At 43.9% G+C, this 24,788-nt stretch overlaps 1 protein-coding gene across 1 annotated transcript; it reads right to left on the minus strand.

Moving 5' to 3' along the window:
• Positions 1-317: 317 nt before the first annotated feature.
• onecut2 (one cut homeobox 2) lies at positions 318-24,788 on the minus strand. The gene is given in 6 exon segments (XM_034601573.1): positions 318-1,362; positions 23,219-23,293; positions 23,296-23,404; positions 23,407-23,865; positions 23,867-23,970; positions 23,973-24,788. Coding segments are annotated over 6 exon segments (1,485 nt in total). The 5' UTR covers positions 24,421-24,788; the 3' UTR covers positions 318-1,072.

Genomic DNA, 24,788 nt, shown 5'->3' on the forward strand with positions numbered 1-24,788 from the left:
CCTCTTTTAAAGAGTCAAATCATCACATGCTGATTTTTCTTTGGTGAAATTAAGAGTTTTGTCCATAAAGTGACAGAAAACTCGTTGTTTGGTTGAAGTATTGGTGATTTGGTGATTAAGTATCGTCTGTACTTATAGTAATAATCCATGTACCACCCAGATTATAACGTATATATGTTCAGAGATCAGTGTCTCAGGGGGAAACAGGTTTTGTTCTCGCGTGTGGACGACAGAGTGAAATGAAAACAGTCACTGGACGGTTTCTTCCTCCGTCACTCAGACGTTAATTAGCAGAAATATAAAAAGAGAGATGTGGAGATTAGCGTCAAACTACAGTTTCTAACTTTGATGCTTGATCGTGGTTTAGTTTCTCTTAAATGAAAAATCCCTTCCGTCCCCTGTTATGTCTTTGGTTTGGTTAAAAAAAGGGAGATTTCATCTAAAGTCTGATTTTACGCTCGGCTGCACAAACAGCTTTTTAAATTCAGCCGTGTCAGTCCCAGAACTCTGATGTCATTGTCGTCTTTGAATATTTGAGTGTTTAAATACCTCTGAGAATTTATTTATCTCATCCCAGAGCTTCTCACACATTCCGCAGTCATAAAGCTTTGATGGGTTTCTTGTTTGGTTGGTTCCTAGCTTATATTGCATAATAGAAAACCTACATGGTCTTCTAGTCTTTGGTATTTGGGCTAGTGTGTGAGCTCACTGTCCAACAGGAGGCTACGATTCAAAGGTTTCTTCTTGTTTCCCAGTGAGGTTTGTGTGTTTTAAAGATGAGTTTACCCTTTCGGCTTCTTGATGGATTTTGGATGAGTTTGTAAAAGGCGGTTCGGCTACAAACAAGTCGTCGCAGTGAGCAGCCCCTCTCTCGGCGTGTCCCCCTCAACAAAAGCAAAACAGACAAACAAACAAAAAAATGTAAAAAGTTTGGTTTTTCCGTCTCGACCGGACGAAACCTCGACCCGCGCCCTCCACCCCCGTCATCCCTTCCAGTATCTCTGCTGCCCCCACCCCCACCCAGACCCCACCCTACCACTGCCCTCCCCCGCTCCCTCAACGCCATCCATTATCACGCTTTGGTACAAGTGCTGGACGCCGAAGAGTGGCCGCCGGGGCTGCCTCCTTCGTCTGTCCATTTGTCCAGGCTCCGACGGCGTGCGTTCATGAAGAAGTTGCTGACGGTGGTGAGTTCGAGACCCAGCTGCTGCGAGATGGTCAGCTGCATCTCTTTGGACGGCCGCTTGTTCTCCTTGAAGATGGCCAGCAGGGTGCGCCGCTGCAGGTCGGTAAAGACCAGCCGCGACTTCTTTGGTGTGTTGTTGCGATCCTTCGCCGTGTCTTGCTCCTTCCGTTTACAAGCTGCGAGGAGGGAGGGACGATGAGGACATGAGAGGGAAAGAGGAAATACAAGTATTAGTGTTGTTTGTGTTATTTGAACAGTTCAATGTCGGAGGAGAATTCATATGAAACACAAACAGAGGATCCAGTCAGAGGTTCACAGCTGATATTTGTTTACCTGCCGTCTGTCTCCACTCCATCATTAATGTACCGTATCTGTTTCATTGATTAAAACTCGAGAACTGAAGGAAGCTGTTCATCTTTCTATCAACAATCAACCTGTAACACAGAATCCCTTCGAGTGTAATAACATCGAACACGTCTCAGCTGCGTCTCGACAGTTTGTTGTACTTCATGTTGTGTTTGTTGTCTTTCACAAAAGCAGCGGAACGCAGCCTTAACGCAAACCCTGTTCACGCCTGCAGTGAAAGGTAAGCTTGTTAAATTAGCTCAGTATGGAAACCCAACCAACCAACCAACCAACCAACCAACCAAAAACCAAACTAACAACCAACCAACCAACCAACCAACACCAACCAAAAAACCAAACAAACAACCAACCAACCAACCAAACAACCAACCAAAAACCAAACAAACAACCAACCAACCAACCAACCAACCAACCAAACAACCAACCAACCAACAACCAACCAAACACCAACCAAAAAACCAAACTAACAACCACCAACCAACCAAACAACCAACCAAACAACCAAACTAACAACCAACCACCAACCAACCAACCAACCAACCAACCAACCAACCAACCAACCAACCAAACAACCAACCAAAAACCAAACAACCAACCAACCAACCAACCAACCAAACTGACAACCAACCAACAACCAACCAACCAAACAACCAACCAAAAAACCAAACTACCAACCAACCAACCAAAAAACCAAACTACCAACGAACCAACCAATTAAACAAAAAACAACCAACCAACCAACCACCAAACAACCAACCAAAAAACCAACCAACCAACCAACCAACCAACCAAACCAACCAACCAACCAACCAAAAAACCAAACTAACAACCAACCAACCAATTAAATAAACAACAAACCAACCAACCAACAGACAGGGTTGAACCACCCTGAGGTAATTAAACCGACACCCTCTCTAATGTGTCTGCTGTTCAGTCTCCGTCAGTCAGTGAGGAGGAGGAGGAGGAGGAGTGTGGGTGCGTTTGATTTGATTACCTCCCTGAATTAAGTATGCACGAGTCGGAGCCCGATCGATACAAATTCATTTACAGACTCAATTCAGTAACAAAACTATTATGTAAGGGGAAGCTGTCATCGCTGTAAACACACAAACACGCAAAAACACACACAACCACATGGCTGCTCCTGTTTCCTCTCAGGCTCGCTCCACGGCTTCTAATGACCTGGCAACAGCGCACGTTAAAAACACACATGCACTATAATGTTTACACTCTTTTCATTTTAAGTTATTTGTAATAATGTTTATGGTTAAAATGTTAAATACCAAGGGTTCGATAACAACATGTTGTGAAGAACCACAACAACAACATGGAGAGAAGTAGAAACAGAAACAGATGAGAATCTATTAAACTATGACTGCTCGTGATTTTACAAAGATTTTAGGGAAAACTGCAATTTTTCATTAAATACAATTTGAATTAAGTCGCTTTTTAAATAAAAACATATATAAAGTATGTAGCAAGTAGCTAAATGACTCAAATATAAATGTTCCTTGTGTTTATAATATTAGAATGAATTCTTCTCTTTGTGTTAATATTAATCCTCCACACGCTCAGGAGGTGGCACTATTGATCTGTGGATATGAACGCTGTGCCAGAAAGAGAGAGAGAGAGAGGAGAGGGAGAGGGAGAGAGAGGGAGAGAGAGAAGAGGGGGGAGAGAGAGAGAGAGAGAGAGAGAGAGAGAGGGAGGGGAGAGGGAGAGAGAGAGAGAGAGAGAGAGAGGGGGAGAGAGAGAGAGAGACAGAGAGACAGAGAGAGGGAGAGAGAGAGAGGGGGGGAGAGAGAGAGAGAGAGAGGGAGAGGGAGGGAGAGAGGGGGAGAGAGAGAGAGAGAGAGAGAGAGGAGAGGGGGAGAGGGAGGGAGAGGGGGGAGAGAGAGAGAGAGAGAGAGAGAGAGAGAGAGGGAGAGAGAAGAGAGAGAGAGAGAGAGGGAGAGAGAGAGAGAGACCATCGATATGAATCATCTAAACCACGACAGAACGAATAATGTGAGATTTGTCTGAAACAAAACATCAGAATCAGCCTCAGTTTTAAAACACAATAAAAACCCACTTTTATTTACACGTTCTGCACCGTTTATTTTTAACATGTTTACATTCAACTAATTTCATAGACTTATATTACATCTGCACTAGTTGTACCTACATTTTATTATTAACAGTATAAGTACAATTAGGAGAGTAAACATGAAAATGTGTCACCGATGTTTTGTTTGTTTAAAGTCTAAACTCGAGTCAAATCCTGGACTTCGGACCCGACTATTTACTGGAAGCTCTTTGTGATGAAACATCTGCCTGTGAGCTAACACAGGTCCACTATTTATTCTGCTGTTATTAACAGAGTCAGCTCACAAACCTTCGTTTGCTCCGTGAAACTCAGATCTCCTCCGAGGAAATAAATGAATTATTCTATTATACCAGGAAATACAAGAAAAGAAAACTATTATTAAAAATATATTGTTACTCATTCTGCTGCTTTTGAGTTTTGGTGTTATTTCATAATTTCATCCAAGTATTTGGCATAAATGAAGATTTAAAGTACAGGAAGGAAAAGCTCTTTAAGTTTTGTTTTCCCTTTTTTGATTTTCTGTAAATCACAAGAGAGAAAACATAATTAAACTAAAAGTGATCGTTTAAAATAGTCCAACAAATGTACAAATAAATAAAAAAATACACAAACATTAAATAATAAACTACTATTTCCAGTTCTGTAAACACATTTGAGACGTGCACCTTTCTCCCTGCTGTTTTCTGCTGATGCAGCTTAATGAAAAGCAGCTCAGCAGCAGTTCAACACAAACTAGGGGTTTTTTTTGGGGTTAAAAAAAGTGCAGACACATCTTGGTGTAAAAGGGCAGCAATCAAAATCACACACACACACACACACACACACACACACACACACACACACACACACATACACAGACACACACCATCAATAGACAGAGAGAGAGAGAGAGAGAGAGAGAGCACGCCTGAGTGATTCAATCAGTCCTTTCTTTTCCTCCGGTCGGGGTTACAGTGAGGATCAAATACACAATTATATTATTCAAAGGGGGGTTTACCGGTTTGAGGAGGGGGAGAGAGAGTACGTCGGGGGGGAGGTGTTCCTTAAAGGTAAAGCTCGAATCAATAGGAATCAATACGACTCCGTTCCTCTGTCTTTCATCAGCTCTCTCTCTCTCTCTCTCTCTCTCTCTCTCTCTCTCTCTCTCTCTCTCTCTCGCTGCGTCTCTAACTGCAAACGAGCTCAGCAGAAACCAGGAGAGTCGCTCGCCCCTCGTTTCTCTGTGTCATCGTCGTTACTGTAACCGGCCGCCATCGTGACATCATCCACGTCTATAAACATAAACACTGTAAAAAGCATCATGACGGCGTCTATGTTGTCAACATCTGATATCATCACATTATACAGTGATATTAGTATTTAGAGTTATTAGGGCCTGGTGTTGAACAGCAGTAAATCTTTGGTTCTGACGAAATGTGATTTTACTTTTTACAGTTTTCAGCATTTTGGGGAGTATTTTGTTTGAGAAATAAAGTGAGTATATGTTTTTCTGCTCAGCTCTAGTCAGGATGTAGTTAACCGTTTTCCTCGTCCTGCTACAAAACAACTCACCTCACAACAGATCCGAACAACATCTACCCAGTAAACACGCACATGAGACCATCAGACGTTTCAATAAACCTGAAACCACCTGGAACGAGGTCAATCAGAAACTGTGGAGAGGCACAAGAGCTGCATTTAAACAACACGAGCAGCTGTTCACCACCGGGAGGTCAAGCCTTCCAATATGAAAGCAGAGAGGCTTTATTCCACCTTAAGGCCCGTCCTCCATTCACGTGGACGGAGGGTCGAGTCAAGTGCAGCGTGTGGAGAGCTGGCAACACTCAGTGCAAACACATCGATGTATTATACCCAGGTTGAAAGAGTCAGGGCCTGAAGAACGTCGATAGAAACACGGGGCTGATGTTTTATTGAAGCAGCCATTTGAAGTGAATACAGAGAAACAGACGGAGGAGCAGAGGAAGATGAAGGGAGGTGTAAGAGAGGAAGATGAAGGGAGAGAACAAGATCTTACACTTACACTTCTCACTTACATTTAAAGTTTACTTTACTTAAAGGTGACACATGTGAGAGTTATGATGTAAAATATTAAAATTAACAGAAATTATCAACGGAACATTAATTAATAACGTAAACAAAATGCAGATTTATCGACTAACGGCTAACGAGCTAGCTCCGGCCTGTCTTGTAATACCACATTGTACCTCAAGAGGCAACGGTGAGTCATCCAGTCTGTTATCCCCCCAACAGGATGAAGAAATATTTGAAATAATCCTTGTTTAAGTGTAGATATTATGCTAATCATTCACGTTTATGCATGTTACGTTGCATTAATCACGCACAATGATAAATAAATAAAGTTTGAGTAAGTTCGGAGACAGGAAGTGAGTGAGCCAGCGAGCTTTGGTTTCACTTTCCAGACAGCGAGGGAGCCGAGCTCAGCAGAGTCATTACAGGCTGTTTTCACCCTCGCCACAGATACATCACGGCCTGGTAGTTTGTTCATGACAGCCTGAGTCTCCGCAGCCTCGTGCACGTGTGCTGCTGCCGACTGACACTCCCACAGAGCAAGGCATCACAGACACCTACTACACAACTGTGACAACATTGTGCTAAGTGACATAAACGTCTGTATGAATATATGATGTTAGCTTTTTTTTTTTACTCAGAAACCGAATGAAACGAGACGGATCAGAAGAAAAACCATGCAAAGCCGTCAGACTGCATCAAGTCTCACAAAGTGAAACTCAACACGTGTTTAACTAATCATCAAAGAGTCGATCATATAGCCTGTGAACATCAAACATCCATAATGACAGTAAAAACATAACTTAGCACAAATCCCCAAATCACGAGATGTAAGCGCTCTTTTCCAGGAGGTTTCCTTTCTTGGCAAATTGAACGTTTTCCTCTTTGCTCGTTTTACTTTTCCTCTGTCTGCAGTCTGGGGGGGGGGGGGGGGGGGGTGGGGGGGGCAGAGATGAAGTGGTCGAGAGTGAGAGGTAAAGAAAGAGCAGAAATTAAAAGAGAGAGCAGAAAGTTTGGGATCAATAAAGTGAATATAAAGGCTCAGACGTCTGTCAGTAAAAGGATTTATGGCACAAACGGCAGCTGGAGATCTCCACCTCTCTTTTTATTCCGTCTCTTTGGGCCTCGCTTTGAATTTTACTGATGTTTTTTCTCGTCTTTCATTATCCACTTCCTCCATCATCGTCTTTCCTCTCATCCCTCTGTCTCTCCCCTCATTCCTCTGGTTCCTCATCCATCTCGTGTCTCGTCCTTATTTCCTCTTTCAACGTTGTCTCCATTATCTCTCATGTCTCTCCTCCATTGTCTTTGCTTTCTTCTCCTCTATTTATTTCCGTCCTTCCTTCCTGTCTCCTTCCCTCATCTTCCAGCCTCTCGTACCTTTCTGTCTCTCTCTCCTCCCTCCCTCCCTCTCTCTCTTTCTCCATTCCTTCTTTTCTTTTTTATTACACCATTACCACTTAAGCCTTGGTATCCATTACACAGAGGGCATATAAGTGCAGGGTAAGTAGTAAAGTCGCCCTTTAACGTACATTTCACTGCTTGTGTGTGGCGCCACATTCGGTTCTTGGACACTCCGTCATGAGTCGGCAGCCATGTTGGTTAATCGGATGCGACGTCTGTGGACGTGTGTGACGTAGCTGTGGTGTCACAGGTCACATCGCGCAGCGCGGGACGCTCACAACGAGGAAAACAACAACTGGATGAAACTGCAGAATCCGACTGAGGCTCAGCACGACAGATATGATGCATCAGATCTCAGCACTTAACTCACACACACACACACACACACACACACACACACACACACACACACACACGTATATAGAGACACAGCAGTAGCACTTAGCAATCAGCACTCTCCACTACGAGTGTGTGTGTGTGTGTGTGTGTGGTTGTGCTTAATGCACCATGATGCTTTCCTCCTTTCATTTTGACACGATAACCGGAAATGGTACAACAGACTAAAGACACACACACACACACACACACACACACACACACACACACACACACACAGTAGTAGTATAGTAGTAACTGAGCACATTAATGAAGAGAGCCACATAGAATGTTTTACTTGATAAATGACTTGATAATTAATGATAATTTATTATTATTACAACAGTTAATCTTTAGTTGTGTGATAAGTCGACTCAATTAATCAACTATAACTCATTCTGAAGATTTTCTTTTTCAAAATAAAGCTGCTGACACTATGTTATAATAGATATATAAATAGATAAATGATTCTAGTAACAAATATCGTCAAAGCCTGATATTCAGTGTCTTACTCCTGTGTCATAGAGCTTCATTACCTAAAAGCTATACCAACACAAACACAGCTCTGTTACTCTGGATGTTTCTACATTAGCTTTAACACACAGTTAATTATTTAGTCGATCTCAAATACACACGCCCGCTGCACTCGACTGTGAGGGAGGATTCATCCACCACGGAAAGTAGTTCCCAGCAAATGTTCCTCTGTTTCAGTCCTGTTTGTTAAAAAACTACAGATCCTGACTCTTTACTGACTCTTCTCTTAACTGATGTGACTTCAGTCTTCAGCTCGGAGCCGAGAACCAGAACATCACGAACCACGTCTCTTTGTTTACGATCTGATTTCAAAGTGAATTAGTCCATCAACACCAAACCTGAGTGTTTTTACTGTGTGAAATGGACACAGACACAGAATCTGTTTCTGTGAGGAACAAAGAGGGAGTGTGTGTGTGTGTGTATGTGTGTGTGTCTGTGAGAGTGTGTGTGTGTGTGTGTGTGCAGAGAGATGGTTTATCTGTGTATAATCTGGATGTCCACAAGGTCTGTGATGACATCACCGGACAAAGGTCTCTCTCTGCCCGCCGACACACACACACACACACACACACGCACACACACACACACACACACACACGCACTGTAATGTATCTCCACTTGTTTACTCAGAGAAACTGGCCGACCAATCGAGCCTCCGGTGGCCCAGTGATGTCATTGAGCTGATGAAGATATGGCCTCGGAGGAGTTTGATGTCATCCACCTCTCTACCTCTCATCCTGCTGCACATCATGTGGTAATAATAATAATTATTAGTATTAATCCTTTCATCCATTATCTACACTGTTTATCCTCCTGAGGGTTGTGGGTGAACTGGAGCCAATTATAATACTGATAATGATAAATACAAATGATGTATCAATGATGAGATCAGAAGCATTAGTATAAACAAAAGCTTTTATCATCTTCCTGCTTCTATTTGTCATTCTATTTATTTTCATTGAACTAAACTCCAGTCCAACCTGTTCTCCCCGTGCTGAAATAACCATCTGTGGTATTGACACTGTGTTTGTTGAGTTCCTGTAGGAGCCGGACTGGGAGGACTCCTTCACCAGCTCCTCGCAGCTTCTGACCTTTTGGCTTGTGACCTCTAAAATTCAATTTAGCGTGGACGTGACTTGTGAGCAGTGATTTATGCTTCTGTCCTTTTCCCTCTGAGCAGAGACGTCGACAAAGTCAAACCTTCCAACGGAAACGGCAACGATAAAGTCAAAATCACAAAGTAATACAACATCGAACAAAAATATAATTAATTGTAAATCATCTTGTGACCCCCTCGAATTGATCCAATTAAACACAACACAGATGCAACAAATCGTTTTCCTATACATATTTCTATATTTTACACATTTTGTGAGTTGGTCTGTTTTAGAGAAGCTGTATTCGTCTCTCTAACAGCTGCTGTTCTCTTTCTGCTCAGCACCAAACAACAGTTGGCGACTAGCTGGTGAATCTGAAGATAGAAACCCTCATATTTCCCTCGGGAGGTGGTGGAGAACAAAGCAGAGCTAAAAGTGGGTAAATAATAGACTTAGTTTGAAATAAAAACTGCAGTAAATTCAGAGCACGGTGGAGCGAAAATTGAATAAATTTGGACGTTGCCCAGTGACCATAAGTCAAGTGACGTGCATTACCCAAAGAATTATGGGTAATGTGGGGCCAGAAACTATTTTTCAAACAAAAATATTAAACTGTGACGTAGTTTTGACATAAGGGAGATTCATAATGTTCTTACGTCCCTGAAACACTCACATACAGATATTTCCATCCATCAGTCACTTATACTATAGTGGGCAGGTCGTGGCTAAAGTGGACACACACACACACAGACACAGACACACAACCAGTTACAGTCAATTTAGAGTCTCTCTAAAGTAAGCCAAAGAAAACCCAACCAGACACGAGGAGAACATGCAACTCCACACAGGAAGACCCGGGATTCAAACCAAGAACCTTCCTACTGTGTTGAGAAACACAAATTCAAATGATTCTCGTTTGTAGGCATATTTATGAGATCTTTCCAAATAAGGATGAATCTCATCCCTTCATATGATATGTAGTGATTCTGTGATTCTGTGGAAAAGTAGTAGAACAAACCAAAAAGCCAAAAGTTCAGGCCGTTAAAACAGATTCAGGTAAAATCCAAGTTGAACGTCTCTGGAGAGAAAGTTTAAAATCTGCAGAGAAAACAGCGACTGACCTTTGACCTGCTGAATGTTGACAGTGAGGATAAGTCAGAGAGAAGCTTTGTTTGGTCATCACACACACACACACACACACACACACAGACACACACACACTGACCGACTAATAGATGATGAGTTAACCAGCCTCTCGGTACCTTCTCTTATCAGCTGTGTGTTTTCGCCGCTCTGTCTCACGGCGCTCGGCTCCATCACAGAGCAAACACGGGCACAGAGATAATATTCCCTGATCAATAGGTTGTATTGTAATCGGCCATTGATCAGAAGGAGGCTGGGCGGCTATAAACGGACATCCTGGTAAACCGCTCACCGCCGTGTTTGTCTCCAAACGATCAGCGGAAAGTGAGACAAGTCGATCAGATTTCCTGAGAAGCAGCTGGAGATGGAAAACACCGAAGAGACAGAAACGCAGGGTTCAGTGCAGAGACGTGTCCTCGGACTTTCGGCCAAAACGCTGCAGCTCATTATTTTCGTCTGTCTCTTTTGCTCCGTGTCTTCACGTCTTTATTCCCTCTCTTTATCTGTAGTTTTACCTCCGTCCCACGTGTTCCCGCTCTCTCCTGCTAAACCTGTCTCCATTAAAGGCTGTAATATCTACAATTGGATCCCATCCATCCAATATGAAACCTAATCCAATAACAGACAGATTCAGCTTAATGAATCCAGTTATGTGGCCCAATCAAATAGAGGAGGATTCCCTTCAAACCCATCTGTCAGATACGCATCAATCTGGCTGCTTCCACAGCTTCCACAGCTTCCACAGCTTCCACAGCTTCCACAGCTTCCACAGCTTCCAGCAGCCGAGCTCCAGCAAGCGGCACAGAGTGAAATCAGAACAACCCCAGCATCGGTTTGTTTTACTTATTAATATGGATTTAGGTTTAATTAGTGAAACATTCCCATACAGATCTATTGGCTGATATGTAAATTAAACAAATTAGCAATGATTCCCTAACCCTAAGATGTTGTTTTCAAACCCTTATGACAATATACTTTTGTCATGTAAACTATATAAACTATATAAAATAAATGCTGGTGCTGATATGTCTGTGAAAGGCTCAGATTAGCCAACCCATTAATTTGCTTGTGCTTTAGTAAATATAGAAATAATAATGTGTACAAATAAGCAACTAAATATCCAGAAGTTCAGCACAGGTGGAAACTACATTAGTATTTATACCAGCCCAAGATTACATACAAAACCCACATGAGGGTAAAAGTACTTCATAAATGTAAATGTTTCCAAATGACAGACACCTTGACTCAGCACTGACTCATGTCTCATGTTTACGTCACCAGGCATCATGTGATTTGAAATCGATGTCACATGTGTAGCCACAGATGTGATTACATGTGTTTTTTATATGCTGGTAAATATCACAATATCAGTGCTCATTAACCTTCATCGTCCACCAAACCAGTTCACTGAGTGAAACCAGCTCCTCCTGCAGCAGCAACCACCACATGAGCAGAGGAAATATAAATACCAGCACATAGACAACAATCAATAACATCCATGAGGACTCTTCTCTTCAGGAAAAGCTGGGTCACTGTGAACAGAACCAGATGTTGTGATTTACGGCCAGATGTTTATTTCTGGTACAGGAAGTTGTGTGTTGTTCACATCGTGAGATGGAAGCTGACGGTGTTTGAACATCAGCTTCATGTGTTGTCTGCATTTCTTTCAGCTGCTAAACTATCGTACATTCAATGGTCTGTGTTTGTTGGTTTTATTCTGTGTTATGAGACGGTGAGATGAGGCTTCTCCCCTGCTCGTCCTCCTCTCTCTCTCTCCCCTGCTCGTCCTCCTCCCCCCCCCTCCTCCCTCTCCTCCTCTCACTCTCCATCTCTTCCAGGAACAGGTCTGGATCAGGTTCCTGCAGATCAATGGAGATCTGGGTCCGCAGCGTTTACGTTATCATTGCCAGTATTAATGCTCTTTTAATCTGCTCGGGATTACAGCCATCGATCCTCCACATCATCCATCCCCACGCACACACACACACACACACACACACACACACACACACACACACACACACACACACACACACACACAGAAACCAAAATAAGAGAAAAACAAGCAGAAACAGAAAAAACATGTACTTTTAGCTCCATGTTCTTTTTAAAGCGTTAATAATAAGCCAATAATAATAACAACAAATGAACAATGACTAATACAATAGTGATAATAATCATCCTCATTGGTCAGAGGGAAATCAGACCGTGTGTTTACTTTCCTCTTTCCTCTCTAACTCAGTTTGTCTCTCCATGTAAACCCTTCCTGTGGCCTGACGCCGTCGTCCCGCCTGTCGTCGCACATTACGCCTCTGGACAGAGTTATTTCAGCCGCACGGTGACACCAATACTAATTAACCTGATGGGGGGGGGGGGGTGAAAGAAAGAGCGAGAGGAAGAGAATTCAAATGGGTAGAGATGTCCAGCGGGCTCGGTCTATTTAAAGGTGTCTCATATAAACATCGGTAAATCAATCCTACATAATGTTTGGTATATGCTGTAAATAATTGATCAGCCACGTTCCTCCCGATACCAACACAACCCCAAGAAGATCCAGACTTTCTTTTCCACATCCATTCCACATTTCTACAGGTTTCCAGTATTGATCGGACCTGGAAACGTCCTGGAACCTTTTGAGAAAAGCCTCTTGAGGTGAATCGTATTGTTGTGAAGAGGCTCCTGACGAAACACGACACTTCACAAACTAAACAACACCAGACTGTGATGGTAGAGGGGGAAAAACAAGAAAACTAAAACAGGTAAATAATAAACGTAACCATTAGTCAGCCAATCAGCTACTTCCTGGTTATCATGTGATTTCAATCAGCTTCAGTTTGCGTCATTTACGTTAAAAGCTGGCGGACATGTTGGCTCCGGACGTGGCAGCTGCGGTCGGTTCATCACGAACCTTTTACTACAGATTACCGAGCTTTTCATTTGCAAACAACTGCAGAGAAGTGGCTAAATCCTACATTTCCCACAATGCAACTCAATAGCTTCTTTTATTAGAGACCAATTCTGCTGATGTGGAACTTGTAAAGTCGTGGTTACGGGATTTAAAAGCAGTAACAGATGCTACATGAGCCACAGAAGCTAACAATTTAACAAAGTAACGTCTCGTCACCAGGTTTTCAAACTTTCTGTCAAATATCTACTTCTGGAATCACAGAAAACACGACACGACTGCTTCCACCGGCTGAATTAACCACGACAAGCAAACAAGTATCTGTGAGAGTCGAGTGTTTCTTTGTAAAAGCTGCAGCTGGACACTCGTTTACAGCAAACACAACTCAAACACAAAGCAGTAGCGGTCCTCAGCAGCGGAACAACACGCAGCTCCACCGTAGAGATTTACAGTTTCTGTTGAAAGCTGAAGGAGAAAAATGACTCTTGTTTATTCTCTTTGAGCGGGAGACAGAAAACCAACAGGCCTGATGGGAAACGTAGGCTTTAATTTGACTCTGTGCTGAGATGAGACACCAACAAATTGGCTAAATTGTGTGAAAAAGAACTGATAAGGGTGATTTAAGCATGATTCAGAATTGTGTTGCTGTTGTCCTCCCTGCATCTGTTTGTGTGTCGTGTTGTGTTGTGTAGCTCGGACTGATTGTGCGGCGCCTCGATGAGCTCAGAGTCCAGGTGTCACGTTTGATTTGACCGCTGTAATAAAGCGGCGACAGAACCATTTTCTCCTCTCAGCCCGAGCCGCCCGCTCGGCCCCGGCAGCACTTCCATTGCTCGACGCCGCCGCGGCAGCGTAATTGGTGCGGACAGTCTTAACGAAAAATCACTACACTATTCCTCTGATATTCTTATAGGGAGGTTGTGGAGAGTCGGAGCGCACGGGGCTGACGTCTGGAGTTTACAGATTTGATAAAGAGGCGAGAGCTGCGTGGAATGAATGTGATGCTTTCAGCGTTTCAGTGATTCTGTTGCTGTCGTCACATCAGAAACCGTCGTCCTTCCCTGAAGTTCTCCTGTAATGGATTCAGTATCTCCGATGTTTGCATGGACACCAGATATTAATAAGATCTGTCTGTATCTGTATCTGTATCTGCTTCGTGATCACAGTGCTCAGATTACACCGTCACTCAGTGGAGCTCATATCTCTGCCCAACAGGCGTCTTATATTCAATCCTCATATCTAAGACAACAAATGAAATCCTCCCCCCCATGAAACCACATTTAAATCCACCAGATCCAGATTTCATATTTGGATCTGCACCAAACTGATAATGATATCAGTCCTTTAAATGTGTCTGATTATTACCATCAAGATCCATGATTCACTTTTGGTTATTAGTTGAAAATATGTAACAAAAACTCTCCAATCTCACAACAAGTGATGGAAGATTCCTGAATTTTCCCGGCGTCAATTAAAAACCTGAGACGACAGGAAGAGGCGGAGTCACGTGACCTTTCAACATATTGTGCAAGTTGAGGTAAAATTGTACAAATCAAATCATTCTTATGAACTTTTCTAATCTTCCACCATTTAAAGAGTTTATCTCCAGTATTCAGCAGGAAACTTCTAAAACATGACAAACGTCACAAACTTCTCGATCAGGGAAAGATGGTGATTGTGGTGAAATAGATATTTACAGTTCAGGAAGTTGGAGACAGAAACGTCCTTGCTCCACATAGATATCACTGCTCTCCTACACGGTTTAAAAACATCAAATTTTATCATCTTTTTTATTCCACACATTCATCCACCTAATCTAAACCTGTAAACTACATTACCCACGATGCAACGTAAACAGCTGCGAGTCAGAGATTGAGGGGGGAAGAAGAAGACGAGCATCTGAACAGCTCACGTCTTTCTAACTCCACATCTCCTCCCACACTTCATCTGGAGACACACAAGACCCTCGCACAACTTTGTAGTCGTGCAGCTCAACACCCAGAAAACAGTTTCTGTCAAATCTTCTCACGCTGACACACAAACAAACATCAAAAGTCTCCTCTCAGCAGCCTGAAATCCATTATTACAGATCGATAGCAGCCCGTGAATATGCAGGAGGTCAGAGCACAAAACCCTGAAAACGGACACAAACTGTATTCCCACAGTCTGAAACTGTAAGACGCACACACACAGACACACACAGACACACACACACACACAGAGTAACTGCTGGTAATCGGTGTCATAAAGCAGAGTCCGGCTCATTAATAATGCACCATGTCTGCTCGCAGCAGGATGCGTAAAATGGAAAATATTCAGGCGCGTCGTTCAGATTTTCAGGACAATTTGACTCTAAGTGAACGTTAATGGAGACGTCTGATGATGCTCCACGTTTTTTTCTTTCGTCAACAAATAAGATGAAAACAGCAAAACCAACGAACAGAGATCTGATCCACTAATGAGTCTGATTCTCTCTGTTGTCTCATTAATCCAGAAGCACAGATTCAAACAGCGTCAGACGAATATAGATTATCTGCCAATACTTACATTACACGGTTTAAATTCTAACAAGCAAAACACTTTAATATCTTTGTGTTTACAGATTAATCTACACACGCGTTCGATTCCTGTTCTCATTCGCAAATCTCTGTACATGCATCTGTGGATTCTTTACAAAGCTGGTTACACACACACAGATTGAGATGCAGTGACACAACTCACACACACACACAGATTGAGATGCAGTGACACAACTCACACACACACACACACACACACACACACACATACACACAGACACACACACACACACACACACTATGGCTACAACATTGGCCCTATATAAACCAGACTCGAATCATAACAACAGAAAATCTTCCAGTCGCTCAAAGATCAAATCCCTTTTTTCTCCAGGAGACGTAGATTTTACATGAGAGATGGAACAAAGTGCAAAGTAGAAGAGATTTGAATGATTTAAATGTTTGTTCTGAGGAGAGAACGACGCGACCGACGGAACCGATTCTGTGTTTTAATGTGGATTTAATTCATTCGAGTTTATTTGTGCTGCAGTTTTCTGTTTGTGTTCGTCTCTAACGTTGAGCTGCTCCCTGCTCACACTGATTCCAGCATCGTTTTCTTTTCATCCATAATTCACCTGCAGTCGCAGACGAGCAGCGTCCTCCAACCAAACAATGGACTCCCTCCCTCCCTCCCTCCCTCTCTCTCTCCCTCCCTCTCTCTCCCTCTCTCTCCCTCTCTCTCCCTCTCTCTCTGCCCCCTTCCTCCATTTTGCCTGGTTAACCCGACTGCGAGGTGAAGAAGAAGTGAAGTGAGCAGACCGAGGCGGGTCACGCCGAGATTCCCATCAATAATTCATCGGGCCGCTGCTGCCTCGGCTCTTGTGTTCAATTCCCCCGACAATCACATAATACCTCCCCCCAAAAGAGAGGGAGAGGGAGAGAGAGAGAGAGATGGCAGGAGAAAGAAAATGAGGAAGGAGACAGAGAGGAAAAGCTCCAGACAGAGAGATGTGTTTTTCTTTTATTAGAGTTGTAATGATGTGCATTTGTACCATTTCTTTTCATCCTCTCGTCAGTACTGTACTCAGACTGAACGTGGCCAAAGGTTTGTGGACACCTGACCATTACAGGCGGCGTGATGGACGAGCGGCTGAGCGCAGTGTGTCGCTGCAGAGCCCCGGGGCATCAATCTGCTGCTGTTACAGCCTCCGCTCGTCTGTGCAGGATGTTTACAAGGTTTTGGAACCTGGCTGCAGGAGTGTTATTGAGGTGCAGCTCTGATGTTGGGTGACAACTCTGACTCACAGTCCACGTTACAGTTCATGTGAGAGGCGGTGACGCCGCTGGACTCAGGGAATACAAAGGGTTCACGGTTGGAACTGAAGCATTGAGGTTCATCTTCATTAGAACTAAGGTTTAATGTCTCACAAGGTTTTTCTTTTTGATATTATATTCATGTTCGTTTATTCATTAAGAAAATGGCTGTAAACCAGATCACTACCTGGACAGGACCAAGCAAGATGGACAGAAATGTTTTAAAGATAAAACGTGGATATTGATCATTATTATAACGATGAAGGTTAAAGACTGATTTCCTGCTCCCTCTCCTGAGCAGAGAATGACAAATACTTTAAAACAAATCCGAGGTCGATTGATTACGTGTTAAACCTCCTCACTGTGTTTACACAATCAATAAGCAATATATGGATTCATATTGAACTTCTGTTATATTTCTATTGATGAATATTAACATCGAAACAATTATTAGTTATTCTTTAAAAGGCTGAATTAATTACTCTGGACATTTTTCCTTCTCACGAAGCTGTTTGATGCACAAAGCTCTGATTATTGGATTCTCCACTGAGAACAAAACCAGATCCACACCGATCGGCCACAACATCACCAACTTCAAACCAGTTTATCTGAATCCCTGGAAAACTGAGGATGTGGGTCATGATTCTGAGGAGAAAAAACAAAGGAGCCAGAACCACGAACAGCCTCCAACCAAAACTACACAAAGACGATGGACAGCAGCGTCCCAATACTTTTGGCTACATCATGTAATTATGTTATGAACATACAGAACAGAGCATGAAGATAATGTAACAGCAGACTCAGCGAACAGCAGAAATAACCTCATGTCTCTTATTTGTTTCTCCTCCCTGCTGCTGCTGCTCTCTGCTCGTCTCAGGGTCGGGGGAATATTTGCTCCATCTATTGTCTGAGTGTTGCAGCTCCGACCTTTGACCTCAGCTCTATTGGCTGCTTGTAGCGTTGTTGATCTAGGAATTGAGGCTCGCTCTGTTTCCACAATCGTTTTAAACGAGGAGGAAGAAGCTGCGGGATGAGCCGAGCGTAATGACTGGCAGAAAGAATAGAAAGGAAAAGGACGAAGAAGATTCGGAGTGGAGCCGTGGTATCCAGGTTTTCACCGATTCACACACTCGACCAATCAAGAGTCAGTCTCAGTTCGTTTTTATATCATCAAATAACCAATTAAAAACTTAGTTAAAAAATAACAATTGGAAAAACATCAGCGTCATAAGAACTACAGAAAATGAAAGAAACCATATTTTTAGTTTGGTCCATGTCCTATCTGCTAACATGGAGGAGGATCTATACTGCAGCCAGCCACTAGTGGGCGATCCATATGATTTGGCTTCACTTCATGTCGTCCATCTTTATTTACTGTCTATGGTTCGTGTTGCTCAAGGTTCACACGACTGAAAAAGAATAAATTCGGTGTTTGTATCGGCTCAGGTCACAAAGTGTGGATCAATATTCAGCTCGGGTTTCAATCTGAGGTTTGATTTGTGGAAACTTTGAAAAACCAAACATGGTCTGAGCAGCAGCAGCAGCTACAAGCAGCAGCTACAAGCAGCAGCAGCAGCAGCTACAAGCAGCAGCAGCTCAGCAGCAGCACAGAGCCAGCAGCAGCAGCAGCAGCAGCAGCAGCAGCTACAACAAGCAGCAGCTACAAGCAGCAGCTACAAGCAGCAGCAGCAGCAGCTACAAGCAGCAGCTACAAGCAGCAGCAGCAGCAGCTACAAGCAGCAGCAGCAGCAGCAGCTACAAGCAGCAGCAGCAGCAGCAGCAGCTACAAGCAGCAGCAGCAGCAGCTACAAGCAGCAGCTACAAGCAGCAGCAGCAGCAGCAGCTACAAGCAGCAGCAGCAGCAGCAGCAGCAGCAGCTACAAGCAGCAGCAGCTACAAGCAGCAGCTACAAGCAGCAGCTACAAGCAGCAGCAGCAGCAGCAGCAGCTACAAGCAGCAGCTACAAGCAGCAGCAGCAGCAGCAGCAGCAGCAGCAGCAGCTACAAGCAGCAGCTACAAGCAGCAGCTACAAGCAGCAGCAGCAGCTACACGCAGCAGCTACAAGCAGCAGCTACAAGCAGCAGCAGCAGCTACAAGCAGCAGCTACAAGCAGCAGCAGCAGCTACAAGCAGCAGCAGCAGCAGCAGCAGCTACAAGCAGCAGCTACAAGCAGCAGCAGCAGCAGCAGCTACAAGCAGCAGCTACAAGCAGCAGCTACAAGCAGCAGCAGCAGCAGCAGCTACAAGCAGCAGCTACAAGCAGCAGCAGCAGCTACAAGCAGCAGCTACAAGCAGCAGCAGCAGCTACAAGCAGCAGCAGCAGCAGCAGCAGCAGCTACAAGCAGCAGCTACAAGCAGCAGCAGCAGCAGCTACAAGCAGCAGCTACAAGCAGCAGCAGCAGCTACAAGCAGCAGCAGCAGCAGCAGCTACAAGCAGCAGCAGCAGCAGCTACAAGCAGCAGCAGCAGCAGCAGCAGCAGCAGCAGCAGCTACAGCAGCGTTACAAGCAGCAGCTACAAGCAGCAGCTACAAGCAGCAGCTACAAGCAGCAGCAGCAGCAGCAGCTACAAGCAGCAGCTACAAGCAGCAGCTACAAGCAGCAGCAGCAGCAGCAGTAAAACTACGATGCTGCTCCCTGTGTTTCTGCTGCTGACATTTTACAACAGATCACATGAACGCTCCCCCCCCCGCTCCTCCCTCCATCGCATCACTTCCTATTAACCTCCATCATCAAACGGACGCCCTGAAAATCAAACACGCTCTAATGAAACAACACAAACGTCTCGTCCACGTCAGCGAGAGCAGAAACTTACAAGTGGAACAAATCAAACCACTGAATCCAGACGGTTGAATATTTAGATTTCTATTAATCACAAAGAAAATGTGACGTATTTATATTGATTGTTTTTTTTAAGAATCTATTCTGCAAAAACTGTTCGGCCACTTAAAACCAAGTTACATTTATACCACAAAACATTTCTTCACCTAAAAAACGACCGCAATAAATCTCACAACAGATTTTAGAAGAACAGAAATCACAATTAAACATTGTAATGTGTTTAAAATTTAAACACAATTTCCATAAACTCACTATGCAAACACCACAAAACAGGCCCGATGGTTCAATGTGGGGATTTTTCACAATTATACACATAGTGATATTTAAAAACTAATTTAAATGTTCTTTCAGGACTAATTTTAAAATATTTTTTACATTATGTAAAAATTGTCTTGTTTGTTTAATTCATTAAACTTTATTTTTATTAGCTTAATAAATAAAGGAAACACACTCGTTCTAAAACAGAGAGTAATTTAGGTGATATTCAAAATGCCTTTATATAAAATAGAATAGAATATTCATACGATCGTTATAGTGAAAATGATCTTAACACAAATCAAGTTATACGACTCTACTGTATATTCTGTATGTTACTTGTTATTTATTCACTTTAATCTCTGATCTGTTTCCTGTTTTATTGTGATGTTACGTTTTCTTCTTGAAGATCAATTAAGTTTTAACTTGTATCAGCAAAATTATTGATACTTTATTGTTGTTTTAAAAACCACAGGAGTCGCGTAATTTCTCAGATTATTACATAATTACTAGATTAAGTCATTTTAAATAAGAATAAATAAACACAATACTGTAACTAATCTAGGAATATTTTAGGAATGACATGTTATAAGCTCCACAGCTGTGTAATAAATTAACAATAAGTTTTTGATATACTTCTTACGTCATTTTGATGTTAAATTTCTACATGAGTTTTATGTTGACATGTACTTTGTGTTTTAATTGTAACGCTGTAAGAGTATTTAGAGGAAACACACTGAACTGAGTGTAAAGAGTCAGTACTACTTTACATGGAGGCCTCGGAATATAAACTGAAATACGTCACAAAATATATCAAAAATAACGTTAGATATATTATTGTGATGCCAGAATAAACCACAGGATCTACATGTTTGCTTCTTTAACATAATCTAACAAATGTTTAAATCTTTAATAAAAATATCACAGTATAACAATAACAAATTTAAGTCTTTTAATATCAGTAAAGTCCGGCTCTACTTTGATTGTTAGATAATAGAAATTTAATGAAAAGCTTTTATCTCTGAAAATGTAGCCTAATCTTAAAATGACATTAAAGTTGTTTTTATAAATATATTATCAGAAACATGGTTTCGACTGGACAGCAACAAATATAAAGTGGAGGTTCATTTAAACTCACTTTATTAATATTATAATATACAAATGATTTCCGACGCCTCATGCAAATGCTTTTCACAATTATTTGCAAAATCTTTGAGGAAGTAAATACAACACAAAACCTAATTAATTCTAAATACTGTCCGACAACACTTTGTATTAACTGTACATTCCCCTGCAGTAATTTAATCTGTGTAACCTCCTGTTCATTTCATAGTTGTTTATGTGAATATTTACATGAATCTAATTTAAACCTCTTGTCTGATCCCAGTAACTTTAAGTTTTTCTTTGTCATCTTTGTGAAGTTATATGTATAAATGTGTGTCTTGTAGCTCCTGACAACAACAGTCATATAATGTTAAATTTTAAAATACAAACACGAGATTTAAAACATTTTACTTCAATCAGTAAAAAGCACCGAAGCAAAGTTAAAGTACAGAAAGTGAACGAAGGTGAAACCACCAACAAGTATTTCTCCTCCAGAAGCAGTGAACAGTTTGAAACATCTAGAACCAGAAGTTTCATAACTAAGTTTATCTGAAATCAAGCGAATAACATTTGTTATTGTTCATTTAAAGTTCTGTGATGAGCCAAATGAGACAAATCTCCTCATTTCTAAGATAAAAACTATTTAAAAAACCAAATGTATTTTCTCCAAAAGCTTGAAACAGCCACTGAGATTATTCAACACGTCCGTCAGTGTTTATCTTCACACTCTTCATCAGAAACCTCATCGTTTATTATTCTAAATCCAGTTTTTCTTTTTAACTTTCAAGCTGCAAAAATTGGACAAACTGGATAAAGAAAAACTGACATTATAACGATGTTTCTGCTGTAAAAGATCTTGAAGTTAAATATATGTTCAAAACAAAAAGGGAAAATAATGTGAAGACTGAATTTTAACCTCGACACACGAGACCCATTAAACACAGCAAAAGACTCAAACTGGAAAAAACCACTAACACTCAACTCGTGTTACGTTTGTGCAGTTTCCCAGTAACTGCACACTCAGTAAAACACACGTGAAATGAAAACGTGATTAATGATCTTCGGATTTCAAAATCTGCACAAAAACACTTCACATAAAATGATCAATTCTGCAGAAACAAAGTAAAATCATCATTATTCCTGCAAACCTGAATAAACCTGAATAAACCCTTAATAAACCCTTAATAAACCCTGAATAAACCTGAATAAACCCTGAATAGACCAGACTCTGATCCAGATCTGTTAAAAGCCTCCTGCTCCTTTTTGTTTAGCTCCATCCCTGCTGCTGCTGCTGCTCCCTGCAGACAATAGAGGCTCGATGCTGGGACCCAGCTCCTCACTAGAGGGGGCACCAGACCCACTGATGCTCCGTGTCACAGCTCTGTGATCACCTCCTCAGGCTCCCACACAAACCTCCTCCTCCTCCTCCTCCTCTTCCTCCTCAGACCCTCAGTGTCTGCCTCCTCACACCTCTGTGTCTATATAATAACACCATAATAACACAAGCAGACTTCAACAGGCTCAGGGATTATTACACCAGAGGAAACGTGTGTTGATCCAAATTATTCAACCCAACCACGAACAAGGGAGAACTTTAATGTTAAATTTAAATCCTTAAAATTAGTGGAAAATAACCAAATTCAAACAAGGAAATTGTCTTTTGTAATTGTGCCTTTTCTTTAAATAATAATTAGAATTTTAGCTCCTTTTTCCTGAATTCTGCTGAAGCCTAAAGCAGAATTACGCACAGGGCCAAGGGGCTGGAATCTGTTGGTAAACGGTGCAGAGCAGAGAGAGGCGACTGTTGGAGGGAAATCCCGTGACCTTGTCATTTCCTATCGATCTCTTTTCTTATTGATCAATGGTGGTAATCATAACACCAGCGATTCTAAATAAATGTCCCTGATCCAAGCCGGTGCGCACGGAGACGCACCGCAGCAGCAGCAGCAGCCAGCGGGGCGAGAAAACACAAAACCCACAAGTACTCTGCGCTTTTTAAATTCCTTTTACGCACAAAGCCAAGCTGAGCTCCAGCCTGGCACCGAGAGGTCCCCCTGCTCTTACCTGCGAGTCTGAGGGCCGACATCCTCTGGAACTCGGGCTCCTGCAGCCACTTCCACATCCTCCTGAAGGTCTCCGGCCTGACTTTAGTTTACTCCAGGGTTTGGGGTTCCTCAGCAGGTCCGACAGGGTCCCCTGGGAGCGGCACAGCACCCTCTGGGCGAAGATGGCCTGGGGGATGCTGTACCTCTCTTGAGCTCCGCGGTGATCCTCTGCGCTACCTCCTTGGTGTTGATCTCCTCCAGCTGCCCCGAACTGTTCCCCCCCTGCGTCCCCGAGGAGGAGGGCGGTCGTTCCCGGTTGGAAGCCAACACGGGCCCGTGGGATGGAGACTGGAGATGGGGGTGGGGGTGCTGACCCATGGAGGCGACCGGGTGCCCCGGGTGGTGCATCCCGTTCAAGTGGGGCATCATGCCGGCCGTCGGGCCACCGAGGCCTCGGTGCTGGTGGTGGTCCCCCCTGGCCAGCATGGAGGCGGTGTGGTGCGCGTCGAAGTTCAGCATCTTGTCGTGGCCTCCGTGCGTCGCCGTGCCGTAGTTGTGGAGACCCTGCTGGGTGTTGTGTATGGAGCCCAGGCCGTTGCCCAGCACCGGGGACAGACTCTGACCCATCCCGGACATGTGGTCTTTGTGGTAGGGGCTGTACAGGTTTGTTCATGCCCGGTAGCACCCGGTCGTCCCGCATCAGGGTGAAGCTCCCGCTCACGTTGCCGGAGAGCCGCTGGTGGTGGTGGTGGTGATGGTGGTGGTGGGGAACTTGTCGGACACGGTGGAGATGGGGGGCAGCGGCTGCAGCGGAGTCAGGGTGGTGTAGGTGCCGCTCATCCCCATCCCGGGAGAGGACGCGTCGCACGGGACGCTCATGGCGTGGTGCAGCGGCAGCGACAGCTCCGGCCGGTACTCCCCGCTGCCGTCCAGGATCGTGGCCATGCCGGAAACCATGGCCGAGCGGGACGCCAGGTCCTGGTGGATCCGCAGGGTCGCCGCCGCCGCCGCCGCCGCCGCCCCGTGTCCCCCCGCCGAGCCCCCGCGGTGGTGGTGCGGGCTGTGGCCGCTCATGAGCTCGCTCGCGTCAGGGGCCACGGAGCTCACGGACACCCCGCCATGCAGACTGCCAATGCCGTCCATTGTCATGTCCGTGTTCATGGCGTAAGCGTCCAGGTCCTTGGCCAGGCATCGATAGGCGTTAGTGTAGGCGGTCTTCATTCATCTGTCGTCCAGTCCATCGGGTCGAGCGGAATCGTCTCTCCTCCTCTCCCCCCCCCTGGTCTCCGGGACGGGTCAGTGCTCGGGTCCCCCTCTCGCGTCGCTCTCCTCGGCTGGCTCCTCGTCCTCCCTCGGTGTCTCCGGCTCCGGGTCTTTGTGCACATGAAGCAGTGTGTTCAGCTCGATGTCGCGGGCCTGTGCGGCGGCTCCCCCATGTCCAGCCTCTCCTCCTCCGGCGCTGCTCTGCTCCTCACACCGGAGCTGTCCACGGTCCCCTACCCGACCTCTCAACGCAGCCTGCTGCGGGAGGAGGAGGCGGAGGAGCGGGCTCCAGCGGAGGGGCTTCACCCGCCTGACGGACGGGGGGC

The sequence above is a fragment of the Hippoglossus hippoglossus genome, chromosome 12 (assembly GCF_009819705.1).
Source record: "Hippoglossus hippoglossus isolate fHipHip1 chromosome 12, fHipHip1.pri, whole genome shotgun sequence".
NCBI lineage: Eukaryota > Metazoa > Chordata > Actinopteri > Pleuronectiformes > Pleuronectidae > Hippoglossus > Hippoglossus hippoglossus.